Genomic DNA, 24,831 nt, shown 5'->3' on the forward strand with positions numbered 1-24,831 from the left:
TGAAGATGTGGTGGTGATATTGTTGCAGGTTCATAAAATAGATTAGCTTTCAGAGCATTTTCTCAGGAAATGGGAGTTAAAGGTTCACTGCTCTCCTCACCTTGAGGATAATGATGGAAGTCATTCATTAGTGATAGACAATAGGCTGATGTTGAGGGACCCTCCACTCTTCTCTTAACCTGTGTCATGGGATGCAAAGCAGGCTTCAGAAAGAGAGGAAGAAAGTATGCTGTAACCCAGAGGAAAGGGCACCCACCTGGGAGAAGATAATTTTGGTTTCCAGTCTTTACTCTCAATACTCTTGAAACTGTCTTTAGTACAGACTGTTACTAGACCCCAGTGGTGCCCTTAAGCTGCTTCTTAAACAATGAGAAAATGTTGCTGTTCTGATTGTGACAATTACACTTTAACCAGTAGCCTTTAGCCAACTTGTACCAAACCTGAAAAGGTGAACCTCCTAAACCAATAATAGTGTATTTACATTGCTGTAAGTTCTCTTCTAAACAGTGATTATTGACCTGATATTTTTGTTTTGATACAAAAGATCACCTAAAGAAAGTTGATCAATGATGATTACAAAAGTATTACTTGAATTTTCATGGCTCGTAGTATAACCATGAATATTTTGTTTTCATAGTAACTTGTAAGTATTGTAGTAAAAAAAATTGTTTGAAATAGTAAAATTCTGTTCCTGTTTTTGAGTTTACAAACTTCTGAGATACAGAAATAGATGACAATTTGTCATCAGACTACACAGATTTGAAGCTTTAGTATTAATGATGCATTTGTATTCCTGCAGAACGCATTCTGCATCCATCCACTCACAAGGATAAGTATACGATGTAAAAGTTGGAAAATGTAATAGGTAAACCAGGAGTTATATAGTATTTGAACAGTGAGCTGATTTTTTTTTTCCTCTGATGATAAACATATTTGATGTTTTGCATTTGCCTGAAGGGTATGGAGTGCTTTCTGAGATGACTGCCTTGATGTCTTTAGTGTAGGCCAGCAAGACTGTTTGGATGATTCTGATGGTGTTGATATGTAATCATTGAATGTCATAGAGATTCTATTGAACTTTGTTCAATTTGGAGACAAATTTTATTTGGAAGTTGCAATGTAGTTATGCTGGAGAAAAGCTGAAAAAAGATTGCAGTGGGGTATGAGGAAGATGATGGAACATAAGTGATTTATCTGACAGAAGAAATAAATATAGTTTGCAGAATATGCTACTAATTTGCATTTTAGAGTAACTCATAAATTAATGAACTGTAAAACCACAAAGAGGTAAATAACATTCAGCTTGCTTATTGTTGCAACTAATGTATGGTAGGTTTTGTGGTGGTGGTTTTCTACAACGATATTCATTAGTAATTGTAGTTTGAACCTGAAAGTGTAGCTTAGATTGAGAAAGCATCTTACTGTCAAAACTTCAGAGCAGGAAAGGAACAAATATTTTACACCAATTTTCTTAAGTGTTGTACTGTTACTGTTTCATAAATTAAAGGTGTAGTGTGCAAGGTGAACATACATTTCTGGAGAAGTCTTTGTGTTATACTCTGTGATCACTGCTGACTAAAAACAGATAAGGAATTTATTTCCAAAGCACATTAAACGAAAAGCTCTAACTTAATGAACACCATCCTTAGGAGAAACACTGTCTTTCTATTTTATGAGTTGTTAGCTTTTTTTATACATAATAGTTAGAGCTTACGTGAGAATGTGTAGACCTCAACTTTGTTGAGAAATCAGTGACAAGTGGATTTCAGCTCATTTGTTAGAGAGCAGGCTGTGGAAATACTTACCTTAGGAAGTGAAAACTACTGTAGTCTGAGTGCTGAGTGCCCAACTTTGTCTTGCAGTTTAGACAATTCTGTTGACTAAATACTGGAGAACTTTCCACCCATATGCCAGTTTCTGTAAGAAATAGAAGATTCCTGGCAGTTGAGCACTGATTGCGGGAAATGGCCTTGAGGTTTCCGTGATGTATTCAGCCAAATCAAGACTGTGAATGGCAGGGAAAGGAAAGGAGGAGTTCCAACTGTTTATATTTAGTTCCCTGGAGAAAGAAGGTTTTAGCCAGTAAAAAGGTCAAGGTTTGCCAATGTGGATTAAAAAAAAAAATAAAAAAATCAGAGATTTAAAGATATCCTGGATTTAAGTATTTAAAGGTATGAATCCCTGGTATGAATGAGTGTATTTACTACTGAAACAGAGCCCTCATTTATGCCAGGGCTAAACTTGGCTTATAATTAAACAGTTGACTACTCTGGTTATCTGTATTATGTAGTTTGATTTTTGTCAAGGTAGTTAGTTCCTTGAAGTTTTCTGTTTTTACTTTTCTTGTTCTTCACCTAGACAGTTATAATATTTGCAGTCTGAAAAAAGTAACTTCAAACTAGAAGTTGTTAAAATATTCCCTGCCTGCATTGCATATCTGTGTTCTTTACTGTGAAAGCAAAATTGATTAGTTATCCTATGAATGTTACAGTCCACTAATTAAATGTTGGAATTTATAATTTGCTAGTGGGTGGCCATGGGCCATTTCACATTTTGCTAATTGATCAATATTTTGGCCATGTCTAGAAGAAGGTGTAGAATATTTAGTTTTTGATGGCATGAAAATTATTTGAAATGCTGTTGACTGATACTAATGCCTAGAATGCGCTTTTTTTTTTTGTCCCTCTGTAACAAGAAAATCTTGAAAATTTCTGTTGGCCTCAGCCCTTCTGGTAGTCAGCTCTTCTGTGCTATTCACTCCCTGATATGCACACACACCTGGCTCCTAAGCTACTTCACCTGCTCGCTGGCTAGTTCTACTTGAAGTTTGCAAGTGATCATATGCTTGTTTATGCACCCTCAATTGCTCCAGTTTCTTGTACTTCAGACCCCTGGCCCCTGCTACCATGGTCCAACTTCAGCTGCTGTCATTTAATTTCAGTTGTTCTGATCTCTCCAGTTGGTGGCACCTAGATCAACAGGCCACCTGATCTGTGCTCCCACTCCAGTTGCTGGTACCCAGACCCTCACTTACTCCAGGACACATAGGCCCATAAAGTCTTGTGCAGTCACAAAATGTTCTTCCCCTACTTCCATAATTAACCCCATACTTAGAGGCAGTTATCACTGTCAATCTGTATGGTGACCCAGGGATTCCCTTTGAATCGTTTTTGCTGGGTATCACCCCTGGATCAAAGGGCTCGTGGCTGTCCTTGAAAGAAGTTAAGAGAATGCTATGCTTTTCTGGCAGGATTGTAGGGGTTTGTCCACGTGCCTATGTTTCTCTGTATTCCTTTGTGTTTGTGCAGAAAAGCTTTCTATCCCATAATCTAATAAAATACTTAATAGTTATTCATGAATGATCTAATCTTTACACTGCAACAACTGCTATTTGAAATTAATTTTAATATTTACAGGGATCAGCATTCAGCACTCAGAAACCTGAAGCTTACAACCTTTTCATGACCACAGCTGTAGGTGATGGCATCAAACTCTGGGATTTAAGAACTCTCAAGTAAGGCTGAATTAGGTATCTTGGAGTAAAAGGACATTGTTTTATTGTCATACTTGCTGTGGAATCGGATCTGTAGATTTTTACCCCTTGATTTCTCAATTCTAGTTACTTATGTATAAGTCATGAAACAATCAAGATCTACCACCTGTACACTACCCACACTGATATCTAATTATATTTATAAAATAATATATTGAACTGGATGCGAATGTTATTTCTAAAACAGCACATCATTACTGCTAAGGAAGATAACATTTATGATCCAGCTTTTAAAATACAAATGTAATTGTAACAACGTTATTATAAATCATCTATATTGTTGTATAAATTATCATAACATACTATGCATAACTCAGAATAAGATGCTGCACTTTTTCAAAAAAAGCTTGTAATGTACTTGGTAAAGCTATGGGACAGGGAGAGAATGGTAGACAGGAGCATTACACAGTAAAGGAAATATTTAGGACAAACTCTTTATGCTGGTTAAAAGAACTGTATTTAAAAGGAAAGTGGTTTGGATGGCGAAGATGCTCAAATATGGAAGAATAATTCATATTCTTTGTATGTAAACATCAAAGGAATTAAATACTTTTTTCTGCTTGTGAATTTTCTATTTAGGAAATGCTTAATGGTTGTTTCAATTATCTTCATCTTTCTGTGGTAAGAATGCACTAAACCTATAGGGGGCACGTGTGTTCTTGCCAAAAGCGCTACTGTATTACCTGTACTAAATGTCAGAAAATAATGAAACTAGAGAATGCGGAGGTTGGAATCTGTTACCTTCTTATGTTTTTCTAATAAGCTGCCTTAACTCTGTTGCTAGAAGAGTAATGAAAAAGTAAGTAGCTTTTCACAGATCACTTATCTGTCTCTTCATTTCAAAATACTCATGAGTGGAGCAGGTGAATGGTAAAATAGTTAGTGTAAAATCTGGGCAATCAATTAAATGAATAGGTCCTGGGAAGAAAGGAATAATTTATGTATGTTCTTGCATCGTATTTAATTTGGCAAAGTCAGCATATTCTAGTGTCTGCTGAGTTCTTTTAGTCAAACTTTAAAAAAGATTATTCAAGTTCCTAATGACCCACATTTTTAGGGTGTGCATTGGATATTGTGTGCATGTGCGTTTGTTTCATGTTATACAGTGATCAATGATGGTAACCATTGTAGAGGAAAAAATAGAGAAAATCACTTCTCTTGCTTGTAACTTTTTTGGGGGAAAGTAACTCAACAATTTTTAAAAATGAAATTTTCTCTCATTCCTCTGGCCAGAGGCTAAATCTTCTGTATTTTAAAATCTATTCTTGAGTTCTCATAAGGAAGAAAGCTGTTCACTTTTTCCTAATGTGTTCACCAGGTGTTCTACACATAAATAATTTTGAATTGGCTGAGTTTAGAAAGCTCTGTCTGAACTTGGAAAAGGTCTCCACTGAAGTGTTAGGTCTACTATCCAGTTACACATACTGAAAACTTCTTGCATTTCTGTTTATAGGTCTTGTCCAATCAAATCCAGTCCATCCCTTATACATACAGAAGAGATTAATTCCTAAACAATCTTATGGTGGGCCAATTCCTTTTATCTCTTACTTATCTCTTACAGTTGTTGATTTGTGAAGTTAGTGCATCTGCCATTACTGTGTATTGAATGGTCCCTCCGGAATGATCTCTTTTTTCTGACTTGTGTTTGCCAGGGTAAGGTTCGCTGAAATCTTTTCCCAGTGTTTTTGATATATAGAAAAGGTAATTCCACCTTCTAACTTGTACTGTTTGCAACACTGTGAGTAGTAACGCTAACTTCAAGATCTCAACTTTTTTGTTGATTTTTTTTTTTTGTTCTAAATGTCCAGGCAATCATGGTATAAACTGTTTTAATTATTTTTCTTATTCCCTTTTTCTTTGGATCTTTTTTCTTATTCTCTATTTTTCATTCTTCTGACATGGTTTGCTGGTATGCATTACTTTAAACATAATTGACTGAGGAATCATGAATGCTCAAGTTTGATTTTTAAACCTTGCTTAGAGTAAATCTTTATTTACTCTAATGATCCTGACTTACAGCTGTATAGGCTTTGAACATATTAAGTTTTTTTCCTTTTCTTTTTTCTTCCTGAGTTTCACAAGATTTTTTTCTTCCCCACTCAGTCTGTATTATCAAACTTCTTTTTTTTTTTCTCACTGTGGAAATTCATTTATTTTATCTTTTCTCTGGTCTTGAAGTTAGTGAAAGTGTTTTTGCACCTTCAGCTTCATCATCCTTACTGGATAAAGCTGTGAATCCATCTGTCTCTTTCAGTACTGGTGGTTTGGAAGCATTCCAGGGCTGCTTCGGAGAGTGCCAGAAAGCCTTATGAGTTTCTCTGAAGGTGGTACAAGAAAAAGGCATTTTAACTTTCTGATGTTGCCAGCCAACCTCACACAGCCAGGTCATCTTGCCAGTAAATGAGAGAATCTTGGACACTACTAGTGATGTTTGGACTCGCTCAGACTCCTGCTTCATTTGCTTTTAAATGTGTGGATTTTTAAAGTTACATCTGAAGATTGTGAACACTTCTATACTTCTCCTACATTCTTCTCATTTATAACCATAGCTAAAAAAAGCTCCAGACAATCTAGAAAGCAACATAAAGAACTATGGAGGTGAGATTGGATCCTTTTGGAAGAACCCACAACTTTGGCTGCTGTTCTTTCAGGTTACTGTAGTGAAGTATCAGGCTTTATAAATGCATGTAATGGGGTAAGATAATGACTTTTGATCAGTTGTGAAAAGCATATTAAGTCTGTCTTTTGTCCAAACAATGGCTAGATGGAGAAAAAGTGAAATTACTTATCTATAGTCTAAGTTAGATGCAGTAAACACAGAAGTTAGAATCCTGTTATACCTTGGTTTAATTGAGAAGAATTTTAGAGTTATCAGCAAAAAGGTTGCCAAGAGTCAGACTAACATTTGATAATCAGGGGTTTGCATGCTTAAATTTTTCTGAAGAGTTTAAGTCTTCTTTGTGATGAAACTTTGTAGACTCTTAATTGCCCATAAGACACAAACACTTTATCACTTTGTCTTCTTTACCCATTTATCTCCTTCTGTTGAATGGATTTCAGAAGCATTTCAACTTCTCTTGATGTCAGGAGTCTAGCACTGATTCATGTGTCTGTACCTGTTGCCTTTACGATTTAATGTTCATCTTTCAATCTGTATTGGAATGACAACAGTTGACAGGTCCAAGTATAGATGAAGCCTTCTTATCCACCAGTCCTGTCTGTTTTTAGTAACTAGTGTGTTTCATGAAAACTGAGAGTGGTGAGAGACAGACTTCTGCATCTCATATCAGTAAAATCAACACTTGGAACAAAGAAACTTAAAAGTTAAGGAAAATTCCATTCCGTTACGCAATAAAACCACAAAAACTGTAAATGGCAGACTAGACTGAATGCCAGCTGATTCTTTGTTTGTCATTTAAATTTCATGTGGCAGTTTCTACTTCTGTCTTAACCTTCATTTTCTTTTCTTCCCACTACAGATTAGATAATTGTGTGATATAATATCCACAATAAAGAAAGTTTCTTCCATTCATGATGTTAGGAGGAAACCACCAATCCAAAGTGTTACCCTCTGCATTTTTGTAAATGTCTGATTTATTGACAATAAATTTACAGCATAATCTCACATTTGCCAGCAAAATTTAATGAGTACTCCTCATGACTGGCTGATATTGGGAGGGGGGGGGGGGGGAAATCAGCTGCCCAGATTTCTGCAGTGGTTTGCAGTTTTCCTTGCATGTTTCATTGCAAGCGGTCACAGGTGTAAGAGGAGTTCCAGAATGTGAAGTGGTGAATGCCTTTCTTCCAGGTGGATTTCAATGCTTCTACTTTCTCATCAGTAAAATGTGGCTAAAGTCATGGTGGCACGTAGATTTGCCCTTCTTTATGACATTAATTGCATGTCCTAGAATTATCTTGGTTTTTCACATGTAGATTAACACAAGCTACAGACTGCACCGTGAGGACTCTGAGAGCCCCAGTGGGCCTTAAATGCTCAGACCAGCCTTGAATCATTATTGACACAGTCATCTGCTCCTGGTTCTCCTTTTAAACTTAGTCCTGGGCATCCAGTCTTAACCAGAACTATGTTATAGGTGTATGTGTCTTAAGTCCTACTTCTAGCCTTGTTTTCTATGTGGACCTTAGACCTAGCTGGTATAGGTAGCTTGCCTTCAGTTCTATATTCAGAAAGTACCTGTGTCATCTGGCTATCTGTCAGCCCTGTATCTGCTTCTAACTGGACTCAATGGATGAACCCTGAGCCTGCTTTATAATCTCACCACCTCTGGGACAGTTGATGAACCTTCTTATCAGAGCCCTACACAGACCACCCTGTGCACATACAGTGTGATGGTGTGCTGGTTGGTGAGGACATTATCTATGCCTCATTCACCCTTGACTTCAGCAGATTTTCCTATTTATGTCAGCCCTGCTCTTTCTGCTTCTCAGCAGATTTTCCTATTTATGTCAGCCCTGCTCTTTCTGCATTCTAACAAGAGCATTCACAGTTTTATTTATTTTTCACATAATGAGCTTAGGTCTGGAAGTGCATGCTAAGGAATGTCTTGTAAGGTTTTTTTTTAAGTTTCTACTCCAGAAAATATACTGATCATTAAAACTAAGAAAGCGTTCTTCTCATAATTATGAAGACTGTATTCCATGTAGTTTGGAAACCAATGACTGGTTAACTTTCCCAGAGAACGTTATTTATTCAGTTTTTGAATAGTAACAGTGGAAGTATATGTAGAAATCTGTAAAGTATCATATAAACAGCAAAGAGTCTTTTCATGATTTAAGACATGAATAAATATTCTATCTCTGTTCTCATCAGTCAGTTCCTTCCCTTTGCAGGAAGAACACCTGCAACAACAGAGCAGATACCTTAATTCAAGACACAGTATTTGGAGGAATATGAGATAAATCAGGGCAAAAATCCTGTTTGTGGAGGCAATTTGGCTGTTTTGGAGGTGTAGCCTTACAATATCTAATCAGAAGTTGTTCTTATATCTATCTGGCCATAGACATAATTTTGGTAGTTTCTATATATAATCAGTTTTTATTAATTTCTAAGGAGTAGGCCTTTTGGAAGGAGCAAGATCCAGAGAACTAAAAGCTAATTAGCCTCACTTCAGTCCTCAGGAACGTGGTGGAACAACTAATTCTGAAAACCATTTCATGGACTGCAAAGGTTCAGAGAGTCATCAGGAGTAGTCACTGTGGATTGATGGGGAGGATGTGGTGCTTCACCAACATAAACCTCTGTGTTGGAATGACTGGCCTGGTAGACAGGAGGAATGTGGTGCATATAGTCTACCTGGACTTCATTTGAAGGCTTTTGCCACAGTCTCCCATAAGATCCTCATAGAGGCACTGATGGATCATGGGCTGGAGGAACGCACAGCAAGGGGGACTGAAAACTGCCTGAACAGCCAGACCCTGAGGATGGTGATAGGTGGCACAAAGTCTAGCTGGAGGCCACTAACTAGAGGAATACTCTGGGGATCAGTCTTGAGGCCAGTCCTGTTCAGTATCTGCATTAGTAGTCTGGATGGTAGAGTGTGTCCTCATCAACAGATGAGCGGAAGACACCACCAAACTGGGAGAAGCGAATGATACACAAGAGGGTTGTGCAGCCATCCAGAGAGATCCTGACAGGCTGGAGAAGTGAGCTGGCAAAATCATTAAGTTTAAGAGTGGGGAGTGCAGAGTCCTGTGTGTGGCAGGGAACAGCCACACAGCTGGAAAACAGTTTGACAGAAAAGGACCTGCAGGTGCTGGAAGACCCCAAGCTGAATATAAGCCAGCAATGTGATCTTGGAGCAAGAAAGGCTAATGTTGTGGGCTGCATCAAGAAGAGCATGGCCAGCAGTTCAAAGGAGGTGATCCTTCACTTCTTCTCAGCCTTGGTGAGTCTGCACTTGGAGAACTATATCTAGCCTGGTCTCTTTATTACAAGAGAGATATGGAGCTACTAGGGAGAATCCAGTGTAGTACTATAGAAGTGTTAAAGGGACTGGAGTCTTTCTCCTGTGCAGAAAGACTGAGGGAGTTGGGACTATTCAACCTAGAGAAGGCAAGAATTGAGGGTGATCTCATCAATGTGCGTAAGTACTTGAAGGGAGGGTTCAAGGAAGGGGGATTCAGACTCTTGTCATTGATGTCTTATGACAGGACAAGACGTAATGGGCACAGGGTGTTCCATCTAAAAACTCTTCTACTGTAAGAGTGACAGAGGACTGTGGCAGATTGCCTTGATAATCTGTGGGGTCTTCCTTCTTGGAGATACTTAAAGCCTACTGGACATGGTCCCATGTTCCTGCTTAAACAGTTGCGTTGGATCAGATGACTTCTGGAGGTTCCTTCTAATTTCAACAATTCCATAGTTCTGTGAACCAGCACTTTTGCTTCTCTACTTCTCACAGAGATATATGGTATGGAGGACTTGCTGGGACAACTGCTTTGATGTGTAATTAGAAAGCAGGATGGAAAAGGACAGATGAAATTGGGAATTAATCCAGAGATTGAGACAGTAGTGCTGTTCTATCAGATGTGCTCTTTTTCTATGCAGAAGTGGGAAGAGAACAGAAAAGTTATTGCCCTGTTTAAAGGATTGGGCTGCTACTATGTTGTGTTTGGGAAAGTAGATGTGACAGCTACTAGATTGCTGTTGTCACCGCTGAAGTTGTCAGAAGTAGCATGTTGTGAGGAGCCTCCAAGCACTACCACAGCTAATGCCTTTGGTGGCAGCGGCAGTCTGCCTCTGACTGACTCTGAAGTGTTAAGGAATACAAATTCAGTTGCTCCAATTAAGTTTGCTGCTGGAGGAGTTGTTCCCCATCTCCTGGGAAAAGGCAGTATACACTCGTGGGACCATAGTGAAGATCTTTTGAAGAATATTAGTTTATTTGAACATACTGAATTTCTCCTGCAGATTACTCATGGTCATGACAACACTTTGGTGGAAGATCTGAGAGAAAATTAGTTTCACCCTTTTTCAGCCTCTGAAAAGATTTGCCAGGTCTTTACACAAGACAGCTTTTGACATGAAAGTAATATCTCCAACTTGTATTATGATCTTGTGCAACTAGATCATAAGCTCCCTTGGCAGCATGTTTCAAGTAGAATTCTTGCAGGCACATGGAACTCATCTCATACATTTTCTAACAATTACACTTTGAGAGCATTAGGGTCAGACATGCAATTTAAATGGATTACTTTCAATTTTTAGAAAATTTTCAGTTTCTACCTCCACTAACTGCATGATATCCTGAGCAATGTACGCAAAAACTCGTAACAAAATTACTTCTTTTGCTTCTTGGTCTCTTCTGAGCATGAGAATCCCATGATTTCCCTCTTTTTTTTTTTTTTTTTTTCTTTTTAATTCCTCCTGAAGGTTTGAGTGTTATCTGAGGATAACAAAGGAGGAAGGGATCAACAGTGGCTGGAGTTCCTCCAAGTTTGGGATTGGGGTTGCATTGAAGCATACATGATAGGAAACGTGTGGTCTCTGCTTCACACTGTTGCTGAAAGCACGCTGAGCTCCTATATGAAGAGTTCAGTATGTGTTTTAAATGAAACCCACGTGTACAGTACATCTGAGGTAGCTACTACTCCTGTCAGGTTATACTTGGATATTCATAGCATCTCAATGGATCTGCTGGTATTGCAGGTTCTCTGAGCAAATAGTGGAGCACAGGGACGAAGTAATAGAGTAAAAGATGAGGTGATTTAAAAAGAAGAAAGCTTTGGACTACTACCAAGTTTATTCTGAATATAGCAAGAAGAATGAAGTAGACGCATTTATGCATTCCCTGATATATCAAGGTGTATTATTTTGGTATCTTTCTCTTTAAATGACAGAAAAAATGTTACATTTTTTCCCCAGTATTCTACAAGTTGTTTGTGACATAAGATACAGCTTTTAGACTACTTTCCAAAAAAATGTACATTGGGAAACATAGGGAAAACTTGGCTATTTGCTGTCTCCTGCAATTACCAGATGTTTGCCATGGTAACCCCTGAAAAGTTCTGACCAGAGATTTATTCTTAGGAGGCTGGGACAGCATGCCAGTTGGCTCAGGAAAGCTTGCAATGTCCAAAATAAATTTGATCACTACCTGTTGCTACTCAACACAACAGGGGGAAAATAATGGCTGAAATAAGTGAACTCCTAGAACAAGCTAAAATTGTGTGTGTAATAGCAGCTATCTTTTAAAGGCTTCTTTTTTTACTACTTTTCATCGCTGTAGTACCTGGAGATATCTGGAGGTAATAGATAGCATAGCAAAATTTCTGCCAGATTGTGTGGAAACTTTAACTGGAATCACTTTTTTGAAATGTGAACTGATAGCAGAATTTTGAGGGATTGGGATAGTACCTATACTTGTAATAGAACATACAACGTGTCTGTAATGGGGAACAACTAAGAAAATGGAATCCGGGTTGTTGGTTATTAACTGTGGCTGTACTAGCAAGGGGAAAAGTTGTACTGTCCTATGACTCAGCCTTTGTTTTACACTGCTGTAGTGTAGCAGAAAAAACATCAGTGGAAGCCTTGGAACTGTGTTATTTCTTATGAATCCATTCATAGGTAGAGAACTGAGTTACTGGATGTAGGTGCAGAGGAGTCAAATTCTTTTGCAAAGAGGTCATCAGTGATTTCTTTGTGGATGTTTCTATGAAGAAGAAACAGGGAAATCAGCATTTATGGAGTGAGGGCTTAAACTCTGTGAGCTAATCCTTATGGCTAGTTGTCTACCCAAAGATGTAAGGTGATCCCTGGAGGCATGTTCATGAGTGACAGAGAAATTATGAATATTGCTCATTTTTCTCTCTGAAAATATAATTCTGCTACTTGTTCTACATTATCTAACCTTCGGAGTCTTATCTGATAGAGTGCTCCTTTTGAGAGAAGTCTGAGGTAGCTGATGTTTTCCTTTACTGACAATGGGAAGCTTGAATAGAGGCAGGTTATTCAATGGCATCCATTAGTTTTTGAAAGTCTCTGAACATGAACTCAAGAGCTATGTGGAAACTGAAATGGAAGAAAGTTTTTATGTAGTAGTTACAGTAATTGAGTGTCCTGATAATTTACTTCTTTTTGAACTGTTATTCTCTTAAATTGTGCTGTTTACAGTAGTATTATATTAGAACTAGCCTGAGGTGCAAAATCTGGTTACTCTATATGTGTAAATTCTTGTTACTCTATACTAAAAAAGTCCTCTGAAATCAGTAGCTTTTTTTTATACAGAGGTTCAATCAAATATATAATCTCTGAGAGTTAAGCTCTGTTAAGTGATGCATTTTCATGCACTCAAAGGTGTCCTTTTTGTGCTTTGTTTAGTATACTTTGAGTCAGCCACAAAGTAATGTTTTGTTTGTTTGCCTGTTTCACATGGGTAAACAAGATCAACTTGGCATTCAGACATATATACATCTGAAAAAGAACAAAATGGTTTAAAAACACAGACATTTCTGTAAGCAAGTTCAGTCAACTGAATTAACACAGCGTTCATGACGTTACTGGCCAGGGAAAATTGTGTATCACAGGTTTGGCAGGAGATTTTTACTCTTTCAATTTTGTTCCTTGACTTAGCATACATGAAGAGTATGTGACAGCTAAGAGATGGCAAAACATTTGTTTTGTAAGGCAAAAGGTTGTGTGATAACATTCATAATAAAGGCAAAAGAAGAATGCAAATTATTATGTCAGTTTTGAAATTGTAACTTCTTGTAGGTATAGAATCATAGAATAGCTTGGGATGGAACAGACCTTAACAACCATCTGTCCCAACCCTTGCCATGGACAGGGCTGCCACCCACCAGATCAGGCTGCCCAGGGCCCCATCCCCACAGGGACGGGGCTTTCACAGCTTATCTGGGAAGCCTGTGCCAGTGCTTCACCACCCTGAGTAAAAAATGTTCTAATAATATCTATTTTAAATCTTTTCCCTTTTAGTTTATAATAATTTAGTTTAAAATCATTCCCCCTTGTCCTATCACTATCAGACAGTGTGAAAAGTCATTTATTTAATTAAACTTTTAAACGAGGCACACATTTATAAATAATCATTCTGAATGTGATAGGAGCTCTAAGTATTGCATGTGTTAAAATGCCTTTTAACATTGAAACAACTATAAATTGTATTCTTGCCTTAGTTTTGCTGTGATTACAAAACTATCACAGTTCATGGATAATAATCTTCATTTCACTTATTTTTTATTTTTTTTTAAATTGCCCAGGTATGCCCAGACATCAAAAAATTACTCCATAATGCTAGTAATGCTATCTTGCAATATTAACATTAAAAGTAGGGAATTCATTCCTTCTGTTAAATTTAAATGCATTCCTTCCTTTACACTGCGGTAATACAAATAAGTGAGAGATTACCTACCCAGAGAAGCTGTGGATGCCTCATCTCTGAAGGCATTCAAGGCCAGGTTGGATGGGGCCATTGGCAGCCTGGTCTGGTGGGTGGGTGGCAGCCATGCCCACAGCAGGGAGGTTGGAACTGAATGGTGTCTAATGCTGATTCCATCCTAAGCCATTCTATCATATGGTACTATGGTAACTAACTATGGTAGTTTAATGGCAGGCATTGTTTCTAAATGCTAGTGATGTTTTTACCTTTGTAAACTAAACAAGGCCAAAGGATGGGCTTGGGCATTTTCCTGTAGTATTTTGTGCTCTTTTTATTTTTATTCAGTGATACTCTTCTAATGCCTTTCAGTTTTCACAAATCCTATGACAGAGATTTATAACTTAATTAGTGTATTTGCCTTAGTTAAATTTGTAGACTAAGAAAAATGATGCAAGTTAAGCAGAATTTCATGAGAATGGCAGTAAAAGAGGTAGTCTTTATTTTTCATTAATAAGATTTTCTGAAACTTCTCTGAAGGTGTGAACGTCGATTTGAAGGCCATGGTAGCCGCTCCTACCCATGTGGAATTGCAGTATCTCCTTGTGGGAAGTTTATAGCCAGTGGATCAGATGACAAGTGTGTAAGTAGTGGTTCTGTTTATTTTCCTCTGAAACTAAATGAGCTACTTGTATTGTATGCAATGCAATCCTTTCATGCATATTCCTAAGATTCAGCTTAACATGCAAAACTGAGGTTAATTGCACTTTTATATGCTTAATTACTATGTAGCACCAACAATTGATTCCCAATGTTTATTTTCTTTACTATGTGTGGGAAATGATCAAGTTTTGTCACTTGTAGTGATTAAGAGCTAATTTCTCAAAGTTTTCACAGTGCTTGACTCTCAGTTGTCATATGCCATCAAAGTTCAGGAGAATGTTATTGCCTGCAACGTGGCTTTATGCAGTGTGTATAGTGTTTATGTATTTGACCATAGGAACTGTGTAGCAACTACACATCAATTTATCTAGGCAACCAAACACAGGGTGATGAAGCTTCCATTGCTGGTTTCTTAGGAACATCAAATACAAAATTAAAAGATCCTCACCTGTGTTTAGAATTGTTTGTGCACCCTACGCCAACTAGGTCTTTTCTCACTAGTGTCTACTATATTTAAATTAGCTACTCTTAGCAAAGAGTCTTGAGTAGAAGTGTATTGCTACCTGTCTGAGTTTGCACATAATTTTAACTTAGTGTCCTGTGTTGTTGGCACAATGTTTTTCCTGGTGTTTGCTAAGAGAGAGATACTTGCGAGGTAGTAGTATTGCTCTTCAAAATTGTGCTTATAAATACATTCTTCCAAATAGTTGGTTAGGAAAGCTGTCTAACTTCTAGGTCTTTCTAGGTGACTCATTAAATTAGATTTAATCCAGATTGCTGGAGGTTTGGCAATGACTAGTATATTCTCATGGTTTCCATGATAAGATATATTTTTCAAGTTTCTGGTAATTTGCATTGGAGATCGTAGTTTTCAATACAGAACAGAAGCTTTTACTTTGTAAAATGAAACATATCTAATATTGATCTCAACGTATGACGTGTATTATATGTTTAGTTGAGATTCTAATTAAGGTTGAGGATGAATAGTATAAAAAGAGGTGTCGTTGTAAAAACTTTTCTCTTTTGCAATAAAGCTTTTATTAAGAAAGGCTGCTGATAGAAAATAAATTTATAGAGTATGATTTTACCCATACTCCAAATTCTTGGCAATTGGTAGCCAATTATAGGAAGCTGAATAGCTAGATTGCATCCTGTTCCAGTTGGCACGTAGTCCCTGGTGGGCACAGTGCCAGTCAATATGTTTTAGTGTGGCTCATGGGTTGGAATTTTGTATAATTTGCGTCACATGTCCATAGAGATCTTTCATTGTTCTTGTTGTCCCCTCTGGAAAACTGAGTCAATTTTCAGATTCTGGGAAACTTGCTACAGCCCTACTGTTAGGACAAAATACAGTTTAGGGACATTTATAGACCTCTCTTTGAAACATTTTGACTGATTATACTTTTGTCTTTCTTTTTGAAAAAAAAAAAAATTGAACATGACAAGGAATAGTCCATTCATATTGTTAAACTAGTAACATTCTGACAAATGGACAGATGTGCAACTGAAACAGCTTTAAGAGTACCAAGAAGTCAGATATTTTTTGCAGATAATATTCAACGAGTTAATGTCCACTGGAATTATAAAAGCTGTAAAAACGTATTAGTGCTGGTAAAAGGTTATTTGGTTGTTCCTAAATAATGAAATGTATCTTTCCACTGACCAGTAACTACAACTCAATCATCTTGGAGTTTAGTTTATCACATGCTATGCTTGCACCCTATAGTTAACAAATATGATTGATTTTTAAGTTAGATGGGGGAGAACTGGGATATAACTGAGAAATACTAATCACAAAATGCCTTTTGTAGTTTGCGATGTTTGCCAGAGAGAAATACGTGCTGTCTGCATTGATTAACAGCAAAATCCAAACCATATTCTTACAGGGCAAAGAGTAAGAAAAGTGAAAAATCTTACAAAGAGTTGCAACTTCTGTCTGCCTTTTACTCTATTATGAAGAATACTGCCTGTTTGATACAAAAACTGATTGGTATAGCTTCTGTTTGACTAAAGTCACCTCTTACTTTCATGTGAACTGCTTTTGTGTGTGCGCATATTGTAAGTCATGTGTTGCAAGTGTTCCCAAACCTGACTACTCCCACTTGAAAAAAACCTTTGCCAACAACCTGTGTAGGACCTGACAGTTTGATCAAAGCACATACCCACAGTATCCTGGTTTTGAACTGTGATAAGCCTTTCCATAATTCATAGTGATTAAAAAATCTAGGAAGTTAGCATTTCTAATATCAGTTCCTGTTTTCATCTTAAAAGAGCCAAAGGCTACAAATGAAGTGAGTTGACTCTTTGATATAATTTCTGGATGTTTAACAAGTGGACAGTTTGAATCTTACTATCAAGGAATAGTGCCAAGGATGTTAGGCAAATATTGCTGCTGGGTTTAGATTTCCATTTTCCTGGTTTCTGTAGAAAAATGTTTACCTAAATATTATCTGATCAATGAAAGCTTATTCTAAAAGGATAAAAGTATTTGAGAAGTCTGAAATGCTTCTTTTAAAAATAGAAATGTTCCTGTGCTCAGTGTAGACCTAGTTACTGTTTTACTTCATGTCTAATTTGTTTTTTTCTTTTTCATTGTTGTCGTTTTTTTTTTTTAAATACTTTGAGGCTCTCTGAATAAATTCCAAGTTCCCAGAAATGAAATAGGGAATGCAGTAATAAAGATTTGCGTCTTTAAATTGTTTTCAGATTATTTTGTTTCTCTTCAAACTGTGGACTTTAGTGGCACATTTCGGCCCCATTGCTGAAATGCAGTTTGCTAATTTATAAGTCTGTTTCCATGTCAAGTCTCACAGGCTGGGTTTGACTGACCCGTACTGAAAACCCAGAGGTTTTTTTTCAGCGTAAGAGGTTGCTACATCAGTAATGAAAGCACAAGGGTATCGTATGAAGTTGTCTTCCATTTTATTTAAGCTTTTTACTGAAGTGCAGGATTTTACCTATAGTGATGCCTTTGAAGCATGTTCTAAATCTGAGATCAAGTTTAGACTTCCAAAAAATGTGAAGGCACCAAATTCAGTGATTGGTAGAGGTTTTTTGTCTCCAGAAGGACATCGACAGTGAAAGGAGGAACGGAAGACAGGGTATGTTGATTTGATACTTATGCATCAATCCTAATCACTTGCAGAATTCCTGAATGTTAACATCTGTGCAATATTGGTTTTATAGTTAATTCTCACTTTACAAATGATGCTGATCACATGCTTGTCAGGGGTCGTATCCAAAGTGGTATGTTAGCCTGTGAATGGTGGACATGGTTGTACTTGCTGACTCAGTTATTTTCAGGTACAAGATTCTGCATCTGGCATAATGCACACTGTACAATTTGTTTGTAGTTGACAGTTATAAATAGTTACAAAGGTTGATATTCCACATAGAATTTCAGATGTACTGAGCAATATATTTAATGTTTTATTCTCTGATATTTCCTTAGTCATAAAATTCACCATCTGAAACCAGATAATCTTTCATGACTTTTCATGTTGGATTATATTAATAAATTATTTGATGAGAATGAAAAAGGGAATTACGTAACAGGATTCTTAGTTTTATTTTTATCCATAATTATATCAAGATATGTTACTTTAAAAATATTTCTTTTTTTTTTTTGTCCCTCAGAAATGTATTAAAAAAAAAAAAGTGCTGCTATCTGTTAAAGTCATCATCTACTTGGTCACATATATTTTGGCTTTGAGAAACCGCAATGAAAGGAGTTTTACCATTTAAAGTAGCTTAAATATTTTAAGATTTTTTTCCTTATTTTCCCCAGTGTTCCTTTGATTGAACATCTCACAGTATACTGATTTTTTGAAAATGCTTTATTCATTGTAGGGAAACACATTTTTGCTTTAGTGAAGTTCTAAGTACTGTTCCTTGCTGATTTCTTAAGTTCTCTATGAGAAGAAAGATGTTTTTGGTCTTCAAACTTCTTGTTTGAACTTTAGCAAGTCACTTTGTGCATGCTTACTTCAGGACATCATATATTCCAGCGCAGGATGGGAAGTCCTCCTTTTGGATTACTAGGATACAAATTTGGTAGTTACAATGCTAACAATACTGAAATGTTCTTTGAAGTCAGACTTCTATAGCTACTGTATTTTATATTTTGACTTTGGACAACCTCTGCTTTATTATACTGAGGGAAAGTATTGCCTAGCTTGAAACAATTTTTTTTCTTTATTAAATTAATCAGTATCTTTTGCACCTAGTTTTTCTACAAACTGAAAGAGGGTTATAATTTTTATTCAAGTGCTCTAATCCCTACTTGTTTGAAGAATTATCATTCAGAAATTTAAGAAAAATATATCTTTTTTGCACCTGAAAAACATATTGTCAAAAACTAAAAAACAAAAAAACTCAAACCAAAACAAAAACAAACAAGCCTGGTTAGTACGTTAGCTACTTCTGGTGGTATCTCAATTCTTTGTTCTTCAGAAATCTCAAGTAAGCATTTTAAGAAAATTAACAAAAACATTGTGCTAAAGTCTGGAATTCAAATGTGGAATTTTCATAGTGTTTTAAATGACGTAATCATAATATTTAAACAACATTATATTTAAAGCATTTCAGTTTTTTTAACCACCATTCCTATATCCTGTCTATACAATGACTAGTACTAGTAAAAACCTGTCATAGTACTTCAAGAATTTTAATGCAGGAGGTAAACCAGTTTGATCATCACCTCAACTATTTTGTGATGACGTTATACAAATGTGTGGCATGGAAATGTGGATGACAATCTCGATGCTTAAATTATTTTGAACTGTCTACATAAATTTAAATTAATTATTGACATATTTAACACTTCCATCACTGAAAGTAATTAAAAAAATATGAAGGTGTGGGTGTTGGGGTTGTTGATCTGGGGTGAGGAAGTGCACTAACTCAGTGAGGATTTGTTCTTTAGTTCTATACGGATTTTGCAGAACCCTCTCTGAAGCACATCTCTCTCCTCATTTTCTGTGTTTTGATTTGTATTTCACATTGGTCTTGGATCATTCTGCTCAATTCCTTTTCAATGAGCCTGAACTGGAAGAGCAGCTTCTTGAGCAAACTGAATGCTGTCTGTGTTAATGGTGTTCAATGCACAAAACCAGATAAGATAGACCAAAGTAAATCACCAAAACTCATTTGGAGGTTGGGTTGCCAGCAATATTTTCTTTTATATGTATCTTCTTCTCTTGTGCTGCTGATTACTGTATTATTAATCATATTAGTCTTTCTGTGGCTCAGTTCTGATTTGTAAAACAGAGTTGAACAATGATGTTTTTCCTCTGTGCTTTTTTCTTTGAGTGAAAAATTAAGACAAACCTACCTCTGTTTGTTACTACTGCAGTTGGTTATTCTGATCTTATTTACATGGAAATCTTTCCCATTGTATCTATGGTGTACTATGCTTACAGACTAAATCTGATTAGGTCCAGAATTATATTAAGTTATCTCAGTAGTAAAAAGAAAAACATCCCCAGATCCTCAAAATGTAAATGATGAAACTATGTGGTGGTTTGCCTCTCTCTTGAGACCGTGATTTCACTAAAACTTTTTAGGTAGTAATGAATGGAAGATAAAAGATTACAGATGAAGGAAGGCGTGGGGTTTTGAGAAAGGTATTCTGCTATAGATGTATGTATATGGAGGAGATAGGATGTGCTAATAGTTCAGAAGGTGTATTTATGTGTAGTTCATTATCTCTTGGGAGTTATAAATTTATGCTATCAGTGATGTTTCTGTTAGTTATCTTTGATCAACAGAATATGCTCATTGATTTTAATATTGAATTTGGAAACAAGTAGGATAGCTTCTGGAAATTTGCTTTTCGAAATGTCTGATAGCACTGTTAGTATTTATTGTCTTGGTCTACGTTTTGTACCAGAGGGCTTGCAGAACAGAATGTATTATATGAAGCAGTGGTAGGGACTATCTGAGATATTTTGGGTTTCGGTGTTATAAACATCTCAATTATATTTTGTTCAAATTGTATTTTATATGTCCATATTGTTTAACTCAGCTTTAAAGGAAAACATCTGGAGAAAATAGCATTAGCAATGATTACTGTGGAAAAAGCATAACTGACATTGCTTGGCAGAGGAATATAAATGGCAGAGGATGAATGACAGGGATTGCAACCACCTCGCTGCCAGCTATTGTTACACAAAATCTATCCCGTTCCAAGGAAGAATACATCTTTGTATTACTTTTGAACCTCAATTTCTTGGACTCTTTGGGAGTGTGATTGGCTTCTATGACTGTTGTCCTAGGAGAGAAGAGGTAAATATTGCTCTCTTATTAACACAGGAATGACTTTGCAGTATACTGCTACTTTGCTGTCTCATTGGGTATATCTTTGAAGGTGATTGAAAATCTTAGCTGTGGTAGATTATTTTATGAACCATGGAATTCTATGAACACGAGCACATTAGTTGTTCTTGTTTGCTTCTTGGTCAGCTCAGACTACTGCTTTATTTATGGCGTCTCTACATCTCAAAACTGACCAACATAAATCCAGGTTAGCAGTTGAGAGGAGTGACAAGTTTTCTGCTGGCTATAGAAGTGGCCACAAAAAAAGATCAAAAGGGTAGAACACCAACCCTGCAAGGACAGGCTGAAAGAGCAGGGGCTGTTCAGCCTGGAGAAGAGAAGGCTCCAGGGAGACATGAGAGCAGTCTTCAGTATGTAAAGCACGGCTGTAAGAAGGAAGTGATACAGATTCTTTAGCAGGATCTACTTTGATAGGGCAAGGGGAAATGGCTTCAAACTAAAAAAAAGGGAGATTTAGACTGGATATAAGGAAGAATGTTTTACATTAAGGGTAGTGAGGCACTGGGACAGGTTTCCCAGAAAGGTGGTGGATGCCCTATGTTTGGAGACCTTCAAGGTCAGCCTGCAGCAGGCTCCAAGCAATCCGATCTAGCCGTAGATGTCCCTGTTCATTTCAGGGGAGTTGGACTTAATAACTTTTGGGGGTTCCTTCCAACTCAAATGATTGTATGATTCTAAGCGTGTTTACGTAACTACTACAGAACATCTCTTTTCTAGTAGCCTGTCAAAACTGAACTTTGTGAGGCTACAGTGTGTTACTGTGTAAACCTTTAAGACTGATGTCTTGTCCCACTCAGTGGGACTCTATCTCCTACGTCATGCATCCTCAGGTCAGCAAGGGGTTGCTACGGTGGGTAATTCTGCCAGCAGAGTGGAAATACTAGATGTTAGCTTCTTGCTGAAGAATGTTAATTTTAGAGGAAATACCCCATATTTAAATGTAGGTGAAATAGGAAATCAGAGTAGATATAAATACCCAAATTTCATTCATGTTTAATAGTTACCTGTGTCCATCAAATCCAGTGGGATGCTAAAAGAGCATGGATATAGGTCTACAATCATAGGTCTTGGGCTTTCTGTATGTATAGCTTAGTACATATCTGAAGAATTTTGTGGCATTGGTACATATGTCCTATTGTCTTTGTAGTTGATTGCACTGAGCTTGGAAATTTATTAATATGTAGCAATCCATTGTAAAGCTAATGAAATTCTCTCTTACGCTTGAGCAGCTGTTTTGTCAAACAATCAATAACATTCCACAAACAAGGAATGCAATTAAAGTTGATGCGGAAGACAGTCTTTGCAACAGTCGAAGAGCCATTTGCAGGGTGGATATGCTCCAACAGTTCTGCTTCTAGTTGTAACTAGAGGGGAGGTAAATTTTCCTAAAGCAAAATCTTTAATAATAATTCTGCACTCTTCCATACCCAAGTGTGTTATAAAAGTAACCTAAATACAACAATATTTGGTGCTACATAAATACCACAGGCATAGAAATAAAAAGAAGCGTATATATAAAGCTTTGAAATTGACTAATTAAATAGAAAGTAAAATCAGAAAAAAAATATAAATTGGAAGTTTCATAGAAGGAAGGCTTACAGAAGTAAAACTCACTTATGGTTTGGATCTTCTTATATAATCTTCTTTAGTGAGGAAAATTTAAACTGTGTTAGCTGTAACTGTCAGTATACTGATATGTTTGAAAAGTATACCCTGTTTTTTGAAAGACCTGATCTTGATAATATTAAGCTTTAATAACGAAGAACCTTATTAATTTTAACCATTACTCCTTTTGTGGAAGCAACTCAAATGGAAACTGGGATCCTACTGTAATAGGCAATTTCTTGCGACTACCAAAACAGCTTCTGCAACAAGTTGTATTAGAAGTGCAGAGTTTCTCAAAGGGCATATTGTATTCAATATTTCGGGGATGGGTTTGAATGGATTTTCCGCGCTACTATTGTATAACATGTCTCAGGACTGAAGAGTGTTAATCAGTGCTTAGAATACTTGCAAAAACTGTTCTATTATGTGTGGAGTTGGCACTGATGCATGTAATTACAGTAGTCTAACACTTTCCACTATAATTCTGTTTTCAATTGTTTGTAACCAGGAATGTTCTGTGCTGAAACTTTCCATGCTAGGTGTCTGCTTCAGGCCGATTGTTATTTTACATTTTAGAACAAGTATTTCAGGTGCTTCTTAAGCTTGGGATTAAGGAAAAATACACAGTTCAGGGGGAGATATGGGGCCAGTGTAAACAGATTGATGGAATGCAAGCCAAACAACTATATCACGTAGCAAGGGACTGTGCACCAGATGTAATGACACTAATGGAGGCAAAGGGAGGCTAATATCTTAGTAATAAATCCAGATGTCTTTCATGAAAGTGTAAATTTATTTATTTATCTTCCCACCAGATACTCTAATGCTTCCATCTGCTGGAGCTCATTTGAAATATTACACTAAGTAGTCTCAGGAAAAGGATGACTTTGGCCATTCCATGCAAGATTTCTGAAGAAGAAATCTCTATTTGTGTAAGGTCATATTAAGTATGTTAGATGCTAGGGTCTTTTATATTTGATTTCCTTATTTTCTTACTTATTCATTTATTTAAATGATTAATACGTTAAGAAGGCACTCCAATTTAAAACTACAGTGTCTAGAAAAGATGTGTATTTCAACGGTTGTTGCTTTTCAGTCTCCATGCAAGAACTGATAAAAAGAATTATTCTACTGTGTCTTCAGTGTTACTATTATTGACTTGCTTCCCACTCCTCCCTTTTCCTGAAAGGGTGTAAGCATGTAAATGATTTGACTCAAATGTACATGACCATGGATTAGACCAGAGGGCAGTTGGAACAGGTGGGGATAAGTTTACTTTGAAGGCAGAGTCAGTTTATTTAGCACACCCTCTCTACCAGTGTATTAAAATTAAGTAGTTTTGCATTTGGATATAAATTCTTTTCTCCAAGAAAGGACCTTCACCCTTCTTCCCTGACTCTTGCTACAAATTTAAAGAAAGTGTAAGCTTGTATTAGGTGCTAAATACACTCTTACATTGTGGGTTAATCAAAACTGACTATTCCAAATGTTCTCCAAACTTCAAGTGAATGGAAACACAAGTAAGTATGTGGTTATGGTTGCAGGAAACCTGTTTGGAAGCTATTGGTACAGGTAAATGATTTTTACTTTTGGCTGACCCTTGGACAGGAATGGAAAGAAAATACCAGTATCTCCTGAATCAGTATTTTTATTACCAAAAAAAAAAAAAAAAAAAAAAGTCTTAATATAAAAAAAAGGAATTGACTTTGGCTGAAGTCTGTAGCAGATTATATGTACATATGCATTTGGGGAATTACTGAGTACTTCCTAGACTGTTTTGCTTTCTGTCTTTATTACATTTCGTTTACTGAAGAACATGTACTTCCTCTATCACTGAATTCATATTTTCAACAATTTTGTTAGTGTTATGATGTTGTTTATACACCACTTACTGTTCTCTTTTTCTGTAGAGAAGAAAGTGCTAGAAAAATCCGGTCATTATAGAACAGAAAAGTAATTTGAATGGCATCACAAATGTAGTAGAATTAGCATAATGGCAGCTTACAGAAGGAGAATTTTGGAGTTATTCTACTTCTTATGAATACCTGAATATAATTTCTTTTAAAACATTTTTTTTTTTAACTATTGAATTTAATAATAATTAAAAGACCGGTATTTCTATTGGGAGAGAATTGTCTGAAATACAGAGTTGTGTTCCTAGCCCTTTTGTGTATGTTTCACATAGCAGCTCTTCAGTATGAAAGTAGTCTCTAGTAAAGACTAGACTGAGGTCTTCTCTATCCTGACAAATGCTTCAGTGCTTAGCTACACGTGTGCTTCCATCTTCACCTGCTTGTCATTACTTTTCTCTGGCCA

General features: G+C 36.6%; 1 protein-coding gene across 5 annotated transcripts in view; it reads left to right on the forward strand.

Moving 5' to 3' along the window:
- The window catches only part of WDR27 (WD repeat domain 27), a 101,526-nt gene that overhangs the window by 35,298 nt on the left and 41,397 nt on the right, over positions 1 to 24,831 (forward strand). For 4 of the 5 annotated variants that reach the window (XM_040697663.2, XM_003640958.6, XM_040697662.2 and 1 more), the window contains exons 21-22: positions 3,417 to 3,514; positions 14,452 to 14,554. In XM_040697663.2, coding sequence (XP_040553597.1) covers positions 3,417 to 3,514; positions 14,452 to 14,554 — 201 coding nt within the window. The remainder of the gene's footprint in view (positions 1 to 3,416; positions 3,515 to 14,451; positions 14,555 to 24,831) is intronic. The other variant, XR_005858276.2, reaches the window with a different exon arrangement.

This window comes from Gallus gallus, chromosome 3 (assembly GCF_016699485.2).
Source record: "Gallus gallus isolate bGalGal1 chromosome 3, bGalGal1.mat.broiler.GRCg7b, whole genome shotgun sequence".
Classification (NCBI taxonomy): Eukaryota; Metazoa; Chordata; class Aves; order Galliformes; family Phasianidae; genus Gallus; species Gallus gallus.